A 14,559-nucleotide genomic window follows, 5' to 3' on the forward strand; every position below is an offset into this window, starting at 1 on the left:
AATTTACCCAACAAATTTGAGTGTAAAAATGATGGGTGAAGTAAAATACTACAAATTATACCTTTAAGCATAAGTCAAATATATAAGTTAAATTTTTTAGCCGACAAACAGGTCTTTTAAATTTTTAATTTGTTGTACTGTTATTCTTTCAAATTACATGAAAAAGGCACATATATTAGAATAAATACTCCTACCTAAATAGGAAGTCCATTTTAAAATTTAAATTACTAAATACATTATTATTATTATTATTATTATTATTGAGTTATACTCAAGTGATTAATTTTGTGAAGTGTTTTGAAAAATGAGATATCAGAACTTAACATATTTTTATATAAAATTACTACACTGCAGTTTTTTTTTTACCATATTATAAGCACAAAGTTTATACTGTTTTTTTAGTGGAACACATGAGTCAAGGATCAAAATCGAACTTCTTGTTTAAGGAGTTTAAATCATGGCAAAATTACATCTTTAGTACTTAACTTAATTTCAAGTAACGATTTAATCTTATATTTTTTTTACGTCATTTTAGTTTCTCATGTCTTTTTTTACGTCATTTTAGTTTTCTTTCTCTTTCATCCATGTTTTTATATGATTTTCCAAACTTCAAATATATAATTTTCTTTTATGGCATAGTCGCATAGATATATTTATAATTGAAAGCAAACAAAGAAATAAAATTATAAATTTAAAGTTTGAAATTCGTAAAATAAAAGACCAAAATGTTTTATTTATTACCTATGAAAGTTGCAAGTTTATAGAATGGGAGGATGTAGTATATTAATTTTGTCCTATAGCAATGAAATTCAAACTCAAATTATCATTTTTTTTCAAACACTTGTGTCAGAATTTAAGAGCAATGGCAGTGCATAAAACTCTACAATCTTTGAAATAAAGTGTTCTAGCCGTGTCTTTTGACAAACCTCCCTTACATTACAGACAAGAAACTGAGGCATTGATTCTACAACTAGGAATGCAAATTGCAAGAGTCATAATCTTAGAAGCAAGAGCCGAGAAACATGGAAAATAATAATAATAATATCATAGATATGACAACATAATATTGGATGTACATAATAACAACATTGTCCAATAATAGGTCACTTAGATAAAATATCTAGGACCAAAAAAGGACACTAGCTAAATGCCTAAAGCATTAATATTAATAATATTAATTAGTTAAAATTAGCATAATAAGAATGTGAAATACTACTCAAAGTCAAAGACTTGAGAGAAGGGGTTGAAACCGCTTCATGCCAGAACTGATCTTCCGAATCAGATTAAACGATCTAGTGGGCCGGATACTAGTTGTGGTGAAGAAAAAAAAGTCAAAGACTTGAAGGGAAAAAATAAAAGTGTTGATGAATCAATGAGCTTGTGATGGAATAATAGAGCAAAGTTCAATAGACCCATAATGAAGCAATTCTTGAATCATTTGTTCAATGTGATTATGATCTTCTTCAAGAGGCTTAATAAATTGCTGAGAATTTTCAACTTTAACTTTCTTGAAAACCCAATTTCCTTCTGATTCATTCACATTTTCATGTCTCATTGTAGTGTCAATTTCTTCACTGTTTTTCAAAGGAACATTGTTTGTGGAATTCATGACACTTTGTGAAGATTCTTTCTGAGGCTGTTGCAGAGAAATTGGTCTAGTGATTTGCAATGAAGCCATGTAGCATCTATGAAGTTTAGCAGTTAAAGTTGCTGAGAGAAGCTTGGAAGATGATGATTGAGACACATTTGGATTGTAAGGGAAATTTGTTCTTGCTCTTGTACCACACATTAGTCTTGCAGCTTCATCATATGCTCTTGCTGCATCCTCTGCTGTTTCAAATGTTCCAAGCCAAATTCTTGTTTTTCTGCACATAATGAAAAATAAACATCATTAATTAAAGACATGTAATATGTGCACACATATATGTAATGTGTGGTCTTAAGTCTTAACCCTCTAACTTCCTATAAGAAGAGGTTCTGGTAAATCAGAGTTCGACAAAAAATTTAAGTAAAATTTGACTAAAGATTATTGTTGACTTACAAAATGGGGTGGCGAATTTCGGACACCCAAGAGCCCCAATGCCTTTGTCGGACGCCTCGGTAACGCTGTTGTGGTCTGGCCATGTTTAGGAAAAGAAATGTATTCTTTTCAGAAAGTGTTTTTGAGCTATGATAAAGAGTTCTATTGTGAAACCAAGAGGAGGTGTTGGAGAAGGAGGGGTGATGGGTTTTTGTAGTTGGGTTTGTGTCAAATGTAGCACTTTTTTCTAATGGATCTAGCAACAATTTAATAAGGAAGGAGGGTCCCACTAAGTTTTTTTCTTTAGGCCTTAACTTATTTTTCTTTACCTATTTATTTAACTATAATAATAACTTGGTGTATTGCAATTTGCAAACCATGATTATTTGAATAAGTGTTTCAAGAAATAACACCCAAGTAAATGAGATGACACGGATCTCTTCTAGTTTAATAAGGTTCTGGGTTCGATTTTTAGCTTGGACAAGAAGCAGTGTTCAAACTCTTAAGAAAAATTTGTCATTTTTAGATCCACAAAGTTCGAGGGATCAGTCTCTATAATTGGGCGCAGAAGATATCTAATTTAAGAAAAAAAGTGTTTCAAGAAATAATAGTTCACATGTCTTTCAAAATATACACGGGACACAAAAAGTATAAAATTTATCAAAGTTATTATTAAGATCAATCCATAGATTCTTCTCATGTGAAAACTGATCCTTTGGAAACAATTTGTGGATAATGACTGGTTTGTAGTATTCTTTTGTATGTGTGAAGTTTGATCCACAAGATCTTTGAACATATTGCATATCCTTCTCAAATATATATAAAAAATATCAATTGCCTTAATGAAAATATTTTTATAGATCAAGTTGATTTTGAGCTTCTATGTTACTTTTAAACAGACAATATAATGTTTTAGACATTGATAACGATCCTCTGTTGCAATAATTCTTTGTTTAAACATTGATGATCATACTGTTTAAAATTGGATTTATATTAGGGTCAATTGCAAGTTGGGCCATATTGATTAAAATCAAAGATTCTTGGACCATCTTATAATTACCCTAACCTATCAAATCATTTGATAAATCTTGTTCACTATTATCATATCATAATATCAACATATGAGATAAAGTATTGATCGGTAATTGGGACTATTTATAGACAATTAGACATTGGGTGGCTTCTTATTCCACAAAGCAGTTGAACTTCTACTAGCATTTTCTGTCATGGACTTGTTTACATGCAAATGCAATGTACAACTTAATGACGTAGTTAGCTGAATTTAATTTCCTGTAGTAAAAAAGTGATTGTAAGATGATCTCAGTTATTCGATCTATTATATTAGGTTTTATTTGTTTTTTGGGCTTTAATTATGTACAATATGATTTCAATCGTAAAATCTGCAACATGCTGACTGCATGATTGCATTATATCATGACTATAGGAAAAATAGGTTTGTGCTTAAAGTGAAAAGATAAGCATATGACCAGTGTTTTAAAAATTAGACCAGCTATGAAACAGTTGAATTAACTGTGGTTCAACCCAATTCAATACGATTTCCCTAGACTAAGAATAACTCGTGGTTAACCAACCTGCATACCGGCTAGTTTCTAGGTCAATCGGTTGAAATAGTCAATCCGTCCTAAAAACATTGCATATGAGACTTGGTTGGTACTTGGTAGTAGACGATGTTAATCAAATTTTATTTTTTCGCTGGATCAAATATTTGATGCAATCACATAATTTAAATCGTCATATATCAAAATCACACAATCCACAACATTTCTGACTTTTGAGAATGGATTCAAAACACAAAGTCGAAATGTGAATTGTTTTATCTTATTCCTACACATTGCATCCGACACTACGTATTTGTGTGAATGCAGTGAATTCAAATCCCTTACTATATACATCCATGTGCACACCATACTATAGGGTAATGCTAAATGAATAAAAAAATCCTACTCAATATATAAAATAAAATCCTAAAAACATTCAAAGAGAAAAAAATACTATAGGCAAAAAAGTAAAATATTATTCCCTATTTTATCTGCTAAAAAATGAAGCAGTTAACTTTGAGAATTACTATTACATTATATTATTTTTTGTCTGAGATTACAGAGAAGATCCCTTTCTATGTGTTTAATTAATTGACAACAAAATTTGGTCACTCCCATCCCATCTATGATCAGTCCCATATATGAAACTACTACTCTCTCTGTTCCTATATATAAGAAAAAGTTTGATTTTTAAATTCATTGTAAAATTGATGCATTTAAATGATATTATAGTCTATATACATCAATTTTACAATGAATCTAAAAATCAAATTTGTTCTTATATATAGGACCGAAGGGAGTATTAATTAATAATACCTTCTTATTTGTTTGAATTTGAATAAAATCAATTATGGGTCCATTTTTGCAAAGAGTGAAAGTCTCCAGTTTGTGTTCCACGTGTAGCCTCAATGAATTAAGATTATGGTCAATGTTATAATATTTTTTTAATATAAAACAAGAATACTAAAATAGTTAAGTTAATAGAAACATTATAATACGTAAGAGTTGGAGTTTGAATCCGAAATTTATACTCTATTTATTATTAATTTATGAAAGAAATAGACACGGGTGAAAAATTAGTGAAACTTAATAGGGAATTCACTTATTAAAATGGATTCTATTACCCAAAATGCTTTGATGAAATGACGCATGTCTCTTCTAGCTTAAGTAATGTCATGGATTCGATTTCTGACTTAGGCATGCAACATTGCTAAAACTGTTAAGGAATGTTTGTCGTCCATTTGAGTTTCACAAGACTCGAAAAATTAGTCTCTATAATTGCACACAGATGATACGTGGCTTATGAAGAGAAAAAAAAAAGTCTATTATTTTATTATTTGCGTCTATGAGAGTAATTTGAAACTCAAAATTCTGATAACTAAAATACTTGAAAAAGAAAGGAAAAGGCCAATTAAAGGCCCATGTTATGCTGTTATTTTCTTCATGAACAATCACTTTTGTAGAAGAACTTTTTTAGCACAGTTTTATGTTGGCTTACATAACTGTCTAATGTCTATAAGGAATGGAAGGTAAAACTATTCAACATTTGCTTTTTGTTTCTTTCTAAACCTAATTAAGGAAAAATAAAAATAGCAATGACAATATAAAAAAGAAAGAGGAAAAATGAATAGAAGGGGAGACAAAAGAACATGTAACATGTAAGCCAAAGACTGAAAGATTATGAACTTTTATAAAAACATCCCTATCTATGTCTCTTTTCATTTTATTTTTGGTGAATTCTTCGATACACATCTTATTTTGATATATAAATAGTACATCTACCGAGACATATAATTTTAATAGGTTCAATACTATTTGTTAAATACTATTTCCTGATCAATAAAATTAATCACTTTAACAATATATCGATACATATTTAAATAAGATGTGTATCAAAATATTTGCATTTATTTTATTTTATTTTTTCCTAAATGGAAGTTTTATTTTGGTTTCCAGCTAACATCAAATTGTATGCACAAAATGTCAAAAAAGTTAAATAAATATATAAACTTGTTATGACCCACATAATTACATCCGCGTGAAATGGGTCCCATGTCATAACATGGGTGATGGGAGCAAAAGCAGTGTTTATAACTACTTAATCAACTAATTAATTTGTATTCTACTACTAATTAATCTATCTTCAGGGTTGTTTTGTTTGAGCAAATAATCTAAACCTCCCATGGTTTTGTTGAGTACTACATGACACCCATCATGTCCGTGTCATGTGTGGACTATATATTTTCATTCACATGGCAACAATGTTCATAATCCATTGAATCTAACTACAAAATACATATATTACTATTAGTATATGATGACAAAGGTGTGGCTTGTGGATAAGTACATAACATGGGATTTCCTTCATCAAACTAGTAATAAATTAAGCACATTATGTTATTTGATTTTATATGAGTACTAAATTGAACCAACACATGCATGTACATATGCGACATTCCTCTATGTCATTTTGTCTTTTCTTTGATTAGTTTGTTTTCTTCCTAAGGTGTTATTGCTGAATGAATATGCCAACATTTACCTATATCCCCATTCCACAAATGTCATTTATAAAAAAAAATTGAAATGTTGATATGAAACTAATCTAAATAAGAGAAAAGATAAATATGAAGCGGAGAGAAGAAGAGTAGAGATAAATATGATATTTTTAGAAAATTTAAGGTATATTAGTATAAAATATTAGAAAAATTATTTTTAAGTGAATTATTATTATTATTATCATGTTTTGAAGTTTTTTTTTTTTTTGTCTACCAACTCAACTATTTTCATAAAAAATAAGAGATAATTGAAATATAATAAAAAATTATAATATTTTAAGAGATTTTTCAACAGTCAATATGTTTTTTCCGTATTTATCATCATAAATCAACTAAATAAAAATGAGTATGGAATCGGTGCGTATCATACGAGTATCATGGAGTATCCGGTACTAATACGTACCCAGTACGGGTACTTCACCATTTTAGGAGTACTCATGCTACAAGTGAGCTTGTTATTTTTCAGTGCACTTGCTTTTGAAAGCAATGCATTCCCTCTTTCTACAAGAATTGATTCTATATAGTGACTGTCAAAAAAAAATCTATATAGTGTGTATATTTGAGAGTTTTGACCATCAGAGTCTCATTAAATTGGATCAATATATTGAGTTATGAGTAATCACACAATTAATATTATATTTTTAATTGAAACTTTAAGACATTATGTTTATAGATTATCTCACTTATATGTTGTTCGATCAACATCAACTCTTTTATCCAATGTGTTGACCTCCCCATCAAGTTGAATGAGGCTCTGATACTACTACTGATGGGTTGTGAGGGAAAATTTCACTAAGTTGGATCAAAACATTGAACTACGAACAATCACATAATTGACTTTAACATCACATTATCATCCAAAACTCTTAGGCATAGAGTAAATTATGGATCATCTTATTTATATGTTGTTCAACATCAACTCATTAATCCAATATAAAATTTTAATTCACACTTAATACATCTCAAAATGAACAATCATGGGTCACCTCCACCATGGTTAAAAAATTGCAAACTATAAGCTCGTTGTTAAAACATGTTCAACATTTACTCTAATTAAGTTTTTCACCACCAAAACAATTTTTTTTCACTATCAGTATCTGGTCTACTGGACCATTTAATCTGGTTCGGGGATTAGTTATAGTATCAAGTGGTTCCAGCTCCCCTCTCTCGATCACAGTTGCAGGAGATCAAACCATGGTTCTCTCTAACTACTAAGTCCAACATCAATCACCACTGAACCAACTAACGATCGGTAAAATACTTTACTACTATAAGCATAAAAGTCCTTATTTTATAGTCCCCATTTTTTAACATTATTTGTTGATCAGGCCTAAAAAGAATTACTTTTATTTTGTTATTCTACCACAGTACTAGTAGTATCACTTAAAAATTCACTAAACCTAAAAAAGTCCATAATTTTCCTTTTATTAGCCTTAATAGTGTCTCATCTCTCATCCCAATGTTTGCTATAAAACATGTTTGGTCGGCCTGCAAAATTTCTTCTTACAAGTGTCATATTATGGAATTGAGTTAACTTTGTCCCCTGACTTAGGTGAAATTTTTACTCTTGTTCCTCAAGAAATGTCAAAATTCTATTTTTGTTAGCTTTTACATTGAATCTAGATGAGGTTCACAACTGGTTCCTACCTATGAATTCTTTGGAAAAAAAATTCATTTACGAAATAAAATAGCTGGAAATGAAATATACAAATTGTTCTGTTCTACTCATGAGTCACGAATTCTAGTTTGTTACCAAATTGCAATTAGTTCGTAAAATTTATAGGTCAAAGATAAGCTTTCCAAGAGTTGAAGTTGCTATCCATAAACATGTGAATGATTTTGATCCGTGAGTCTTGACGCGGTTTTATTAGTTAGAAAATGAAGAGTGAACCGTGAAGATGAATCAAGAAATGATGTGACCTTTCCCCATGGTCAATTTATCCGTAAATTTCCATCATCTCATAAAAGATGTTTCATTTATATTCTTTTCTATGTTTGAAAATCATTGTTAATTTAAATATCAATGAAACATTTGGATATTTTTTCTTATGTGTATGATGTCTTATATATCGGCATGTCATAGGAATAATGGAGAAAATAGTGGAGCTAGTGGAGAAAGTAGTAAAAGGTGTCTCAGGTGCCTCCATTTTTCCGGACCTATCTCCCCTTTGGTGTAACTAGGTATCACCCTTATCGGATAAGGTAGGAAGACCAAACTCTTTGGATAGATCCCTATTTTTTCATGACTACCTCGTCTCTTGGCGGTGTGATTGAGTCTCTGTCTTGGCGATGTGTGCCTTGCTGAAGAGTCGACATATGTTTTGGGCTTATGACAAAAATAATGGATCCGGACCATTTTAGAATTGTTGGGTCTTGCCCATAACATATATAAACTAACAGTTGAGTTGCTTATGTTTCAGACTTAAGTACGTCATGACACATCATATTTGAGGTATTGTCTGTTTTGTGTTGCATATGAACGACCACAATATTTTATTTTTGTAAACGAAGTCTCGTTGAATTGAAAAGTACAAGTGTTGTATATAAACTATCATTAATCTTGATTTTCAAGCAACGTGTGATTTTAAGGTCTACTAGAACAAATATCAAATATTGAAAAACAGACAAAATATTATTAAATTTAGTTTTAATTTTTAATCTAAATAGTTAGCTAAACTATATATGCCCTCCCTAGATCCGTCCTTTATATCATGAAGAAGCATATGCAACTTACCACGTGCATGTTCTAACTTAACTGTTCTAAACAATTCACTAACAACAATCTTATTAAAATTAACTCCAACAACTCCAATATATATGTATCATACATAATTTGTTTAGAATCTTATCTTATTCTTTATAAAGAAACGACGAGACTAAATTCTCTTGTATGTTGTAGATTAATCAATTGATTTTAGTAATGTCGTTAGCATGGTACCAAATTGTTTTATTTATGGAGGTGTATTTCTTGTCTACCCTATTGCAAGACATTTGGTTGGACATTGAATGTAGTTTTTGTCCCCACGGAAATTAGTCAAAATTATGCACATGCAATACAGTACAAAACTGCAAAATGCCAAGACTTGGAGGGTTTGGTTTGTGTATTAAATAACAATATTATGTTAAATTTGCATTTACTATTGTAAAGACCTTCTTCATGCATGTCAAAATCGCTATAAAGTTAAACAGATAATTACAAAGTTATAAGCAGTTACTTTTTTGTCATGTAAATGGAGATTATTAGACGAGGGTTTGAATTGCATGCCAAAATGGTCTATTCAAAATCCTAAGTAGATTTTGGTAATAGAAACCATGAGACATAGTTTCAACTTACCTATTACTAGTATTATTGTGGGATTATGTATTAAGAGCCTCACACGAGATAGTTTGAACATAAATTTATAAGCAAAAATTATTTTTACCTTACAAATTAATTTTGTAAAATTGAGTTGGATCAACTCCTAATTCTAAGATGTATCAGAGGCTCTTCCAAAGAGAATTCGCTAAATAGAGATAATTCGCACATAATCGCGGACATGTTATTGTACTACCAAAAAATTAACTGTACATTTTACTTGTATCTAAGATTTGTGACCAACTGACCATAGTCTTGTAAGTTGTAACTATGGAAGGGTTGTTCCACTATTTGTCCTTGGAGACATGTTCTTAAAAATTGGCTTTACAAAGTTTACATAACGGGCAAAATTTTGAGAATAGGTTTGGTGGCGATAATTTAGGAAGTTTGTGTAAATTAGCTATAGTCATTGTGACTTGATTGATGTTTTGGGTTGGGTGAGAGAGAAGAAAGGGTCTAAATTCCCCGCCAGTCTTAATTGCTAGCCAGTTGAGTTTGAAAATTGATCAATGATTTTAAGGGGGCAAGGTTTCTTATTGGATGATGATGGAAGTACTATTCCCTCTTTCTGTTGTTACTCATACTCTTTTGAAATTGGATCCTCTCCGGTATTTTGTGTTCAGTTTTCTAACGGTTATTGATCAATAAAGAAAAAAAAAATATAGTGCAGAAAAGAGAGAAAAATATGAGTGAATGACCGAAATGAAGGTAGGAAAAAAACATGAGAGAAATCGCTGAAGAGGAAGCAGATCCTAATCCTCTCTTTTTACAACAAACAACAACCGACTCATGAACATTTCATATATAAATTAATCAAAGTTAATAATATTTTTATCAAAGTACTTTTATTTTAAAATTTTGACATCTATAAATTTTGAATTATTGTGCACTGTCGGTGTAAAGACTTTTTACACATACATTCAATGACGCGTTGTCACATCATTTAATGAACGTAACACATCATCTGTTTTTAATTACCATACATGATGTGTCGATATATTATTGGACGTATGTATAAAATAACTTTACACTCACGGTGCATATAAATTAAATTCATAAATTTTTACTTATACAATTTATATTTTTATAATATAGTTTTATTTAGATGTTTTTTGTTAGTTTGTTTTTTTTTTTTTAAGATTTAATTTGTATACAACGACAATACAAAACTTTTACATGCAACCAATCAAATAAATTTATGAATTCAATTTCTTAATTTAGTTTATAAAATATCTCTACAAATAAATATCTATTTTTCATAATTTAATTGGATACATCTATAAAAATATTTTACACTTTTTTATTTGAATTTCAGCTTGTATTGTCCCGTCAAAATATCCAGAGTACACAAACAATTGAATAAGATTGTGGGTTTGACAGTGTGATCGGTAGAGTTGGCAAAGTGGGTTACCCAGTTAAGAGATTTTATTTTTTCACCCTACTCTTTTTCTCGTGCGTCCTACAAAATTACAAAAATACTCCTGTATGCTACTTAAGTAGCGAAACATTCTACCATATTTTTTTTTTATAACATCCGCTACTTAAGTAGTAGACGACATTTTTCAAAAAAAATCATTCTTATAACGTCCGCTACTTAAGTTGCGGAAGAGTAAAACGGAAAATACGTAGGACGCACGACAAACTTGTAGGGTGGCGGAAGTAAATCTCGCCGGCTCCTATCAGACTGGGCCATGTCAGGCTCACTTTTTTTGGCCCTAACTAAGAAGTCTGGGATTATAAATGGGCTTTAATATTGTTGTCCAAGCCCTATTGTGGGCTACAGGTGTTTTTTTTTGCCGATGTTTTCTCTCTAGGCCTCCCATGTATCTTTTATACTCCCAAATATTCCAATTTTGCCCTTGCTAAAAACTTCGGTTCGCAGAAACCGAAGTTTTTTCTAGTTCAAATTCAGGAAAAATTCGGTTAACAGAAACCGAATTTTTTTTTCAAGGCAAGAAAAATTCGGTTCGTAGCAACCGAAGTTTTTATTGAAGGGCAAAAAAATAAATTTCAGGGAGAAAAAAGAACCATGGGGGGCCTAAAGAGAAAACATCTTTTTGGCCGGCCCTCATTAATACAAAACATTTTTTTTTAAATGAGATTCTAGAAATGATTTATTTTAAGTTAAGATGGTTACAATCAGCAAGTGGGCAAACTTGCTGCAATCAATTAAATGGTTTATTTTAATCACTTTTAGCCTGCATTAGTTGATGGTGATGAAAATGATCAATTTAGTGATACATTACATACCAACATCTGCAGCCGAATTGAACAAAAGCAGAAGCCTTTGACAACATGTTTCTACACATCAATATGTGTGCACTTTTTTATTATGTACTCCCTTCGTCCCAAAATAAAAGAAAAAATTGATCAAAAAAAATTAATATATTTGGTTAAAAATTTGGATTAAATACATTAACTTTAGTTGACCAATTTTCCTTTATATTTTGGGACAGAGGGAGTATGGTGATTTGTGATAGATCACATTAATGTAGGAGTGGCATTCCCTGTGCCATTTTGCTTTATATTAAATAGAAGAAATAAATCATAGCCAACAAAATACATTAAACATATCAATACTACAAAACTTAGCAAATAGCAATGTATATGCTCTTCCAAGTTAAATTTTTTATGAAGAAAGAATAAGCTATAAAGAAACTAAATATGACAAAGTTACTTTGAAATTTATGCAGTTAAATTACAACTTATAATTAAATTATTTTGAAATTTAACTGGTGTTAATTTGATGTGGGTGGAAAGTTAGAGGTGAATTGGAGTGGCATAATAAAGATCAGCATATGGATGAATTTAAGAATTGAGAGGCCTAGTGCAAGTTGTTGGGTTTTGAGGGGGTCCGGGGGATCATCACATCAGACCTTAAACAATTAAACAACTTCATAAGGTGTTAGGTTTATTGGGGGGTGATGGGTCCTCTCACTTATAAATCATTCATATTCACTGTTTCATCTGATGTGGAACTCAACTCACACTTGAAATACCAACACAAGTAATCCGAATTATATCATTATGAGGCAAAGCTCGTGATTATGTTATGGCTGAGAAATATAACTTAACATTGCTAAAATGAAGCTAAAATCATTCATATTCACTGTTTTAGCTACTTATGTTATGGCTGAGAAATATAACAAAATTGATTATGTTATGGCTGAGAAATATAACTTATAAATCATTCATATTCACTGTTTCATCTGATGTGGAACTCAACTCACACTTGAAATACCAACACAAGTAATCCGAATTATATCATTATGAGGCAAAGCTCGTGATTATGTTATGGCTGAAAAAAATAACTTAACAAAATACATTTTAGCTACTTAAAAAAATAATCTCTTCTAACAGTTTTTATGAAAACTCATCAATCAAGTCCGCATATTATATTTTTTTTGTTCACTTTATATTTTTCGAACCTTAGTCACTTTGAATTCCACCTTGTGCATGGATGGGTGTTGATTAACGACAATAATTTTTTTTTTTTTGTAAATATAGTTTAAAATAAACGAAGAAGAAACGTGGGGTAAGAATACAATTTGAGGATATGAAGAAGAATATTTTAGATTGTGAATGCAAAATGGGTCAATAGACTGAGCCCATAACAGGAAAAAAGAAAACATTGTATTGGACAAAAAAACCCAACAAAACAAAGCTATAAAAGAGTTGAAAATAAAGTTAGGATTCCCAGATTAGGGTTTTCAAGCGTTCCAGCCGTCGAACTCAGGCGAAGCGAAAATGGTACACTCCCAATCTTCAATTTCCAACTTTCTGTTTTCACGAGATTTCAATTCTGTTATCATTTTCTAATTTGATTTGTTATTTTCTGTGTAGCCGTCACACAAGACCTTCATGATCAAGAAGAAATTGGCGAAGAAGATGAGGCAGAATAGACCCATCCCTTACTGGATCCGTATGAGGACTGACAACACCATCAGGTAAATCTCTTTCAATTTCTGTTTCGTTAGTTAGTTTTCATTTTTCTTCTATGGTTGATTGTTCTGTTTTTGGATTTTAGGTACAACGCTAAGCGTCGTCACTGGCGCCGCACCAAGCTCGGATTCTAGGTTATTACTTTGTTGCGTTTTTCCCTTTATGTAATTCGTTAGGGTTTTCTTTGCTTTTGTTTAATTTCAGACAGAAATCAAGTTTTGGAATTGTAATGTCATATTTTGGATCTATGTGACAGTGTGTGAGAAACTTATTGTAGTTAATTAATGGTGTTCTACACCTTTTATGAAGCAATTGGGATTCTTTGCATTCTGTATCGTGTTTAATTCTTATGTTGAATTTGTTTAGAATTTATCTTATTCGGTTATTCCAACTATCAATGGTTATATATTTGCATAAGTTTTGTCATTAGATAGTTTGGTTTGTGATTTTTGGTGCATGCTGATAATAAGCTGATTGTTGCCAAGTTTTAACATTGTGTAAAGTTTATTGCCTCCTTTTTTTAACTTGCCATTGAACCCAAATTTGCGTTTACTCATTTGTTGTTTATAAATCTTTTGCTTCCATGATAGAACTCAAAACACGTCATTCATCTGGTTACTTGTGTTTCTTCTTGCATCTTGCTTCACAATTCAGTGTAGTTTGCCGCGCTAGTTATGTCAACTCGAGTCATATGCTTGAGTCTTCTGGGGTTTTATTGAATTGACATTTTTTAGTCTAATCTATTGTTGAGATTTCTTACTAAGATTGCTAAAAAGTATTGAATTAGGGACTTGTGGGGTTTTAGGACAAGATTGTTGCTGTCTTTTGTTGCAGTTCCCTATTGCTATTGTCCAGATTTCAGGCTATGCTGTTAATATGTTAGCAAATCAAGTAACCAATTTGGTTATTTGAGTGTGATACCGAATGCATCTTCTTGAAAATTGGTTACCCGATTAAGTATTGTCAGTTTAAATTTATCTGTTTTTTGTTATAACCAGAAGCTACACTAATCTGTGGTCAATTTTTAACCTTTAATGTTGAACCTATATAGGTTGTTTTTATCAAAGTATATAAAGTAGTATGAAATATTTCAATTCATTTTGTTCATGGAAATTTTTCAATTCAGTT

At 30.8% G+C, this 14,559-nt stretch overlaps 2 protein-coding genes across 2 annotated transcripts; one reads left to right on the top strand and one right to left on the bottom strand.

Annotated features, from left to right (window-relative positions):
• Positions 1–963: 963 nt before the first annotated feature.
• LOC123895735 (protein PPLZ02-like) lies at positions 964–3,248 on the bottom strand. Its single transcript, XM_045946227.1, has 3 exons — positions 3,192–3,248; positions 2,042–2,349; positions 964–1,865 (listed from the first exon to the last, which is right to left on the bottom strand). Exons 1-3 carry the CDS (start codon positions 3,246–3,248, stop codon positions 1,370–1,372), a joined length of 861 nt encoding a protein of 286 aa, XP_045802183.1. The 3' UTR covers positions 964–1,369.
• A 9,879-nt stretch (positions 3,249–13,127) lies between these two features.
• LOC123897921 (60S ribosomal protein L39-3) lies at positions 13,128–13,758 on the top strand. Its single transcript, XM_045948739.1, has 3 exons — positions 13,128–13,239; positions 13,333–13,436; positions 13,517–13,758. The coding sequence occupies exons 1-3, from the start codon at positions 13,237–13,239 to the stop codon at positions 13,563–13,565; spliced, it is 156 nt and encodes a 51-aa protein (XP_045804695.1). The 5' UTR covers positions 13,128–13,236; the 3' UTR covers positions 13,566–13,758.
• Positions 13,759–14,559: the final 801 nt, after the last annotated feature.

The sequence above is a fragment of the Trifolium pratense genome, linkage group LG7 (genome assembly GCF_020283565.1).
Source record: "Trifolium pratense cultivar HEN17-A07 linkage group LG7, ARS_RC_1.1, whole genome shotgun sequence".
In the NCBI taxonomy this organism is placed as follows: domain Eukaryota; kingdom Viridiplantae; phylum Streptophyta; class Magnoliopsida; order Fabales; family Fabaceae; genus Trifolium; species Trifolium pratense.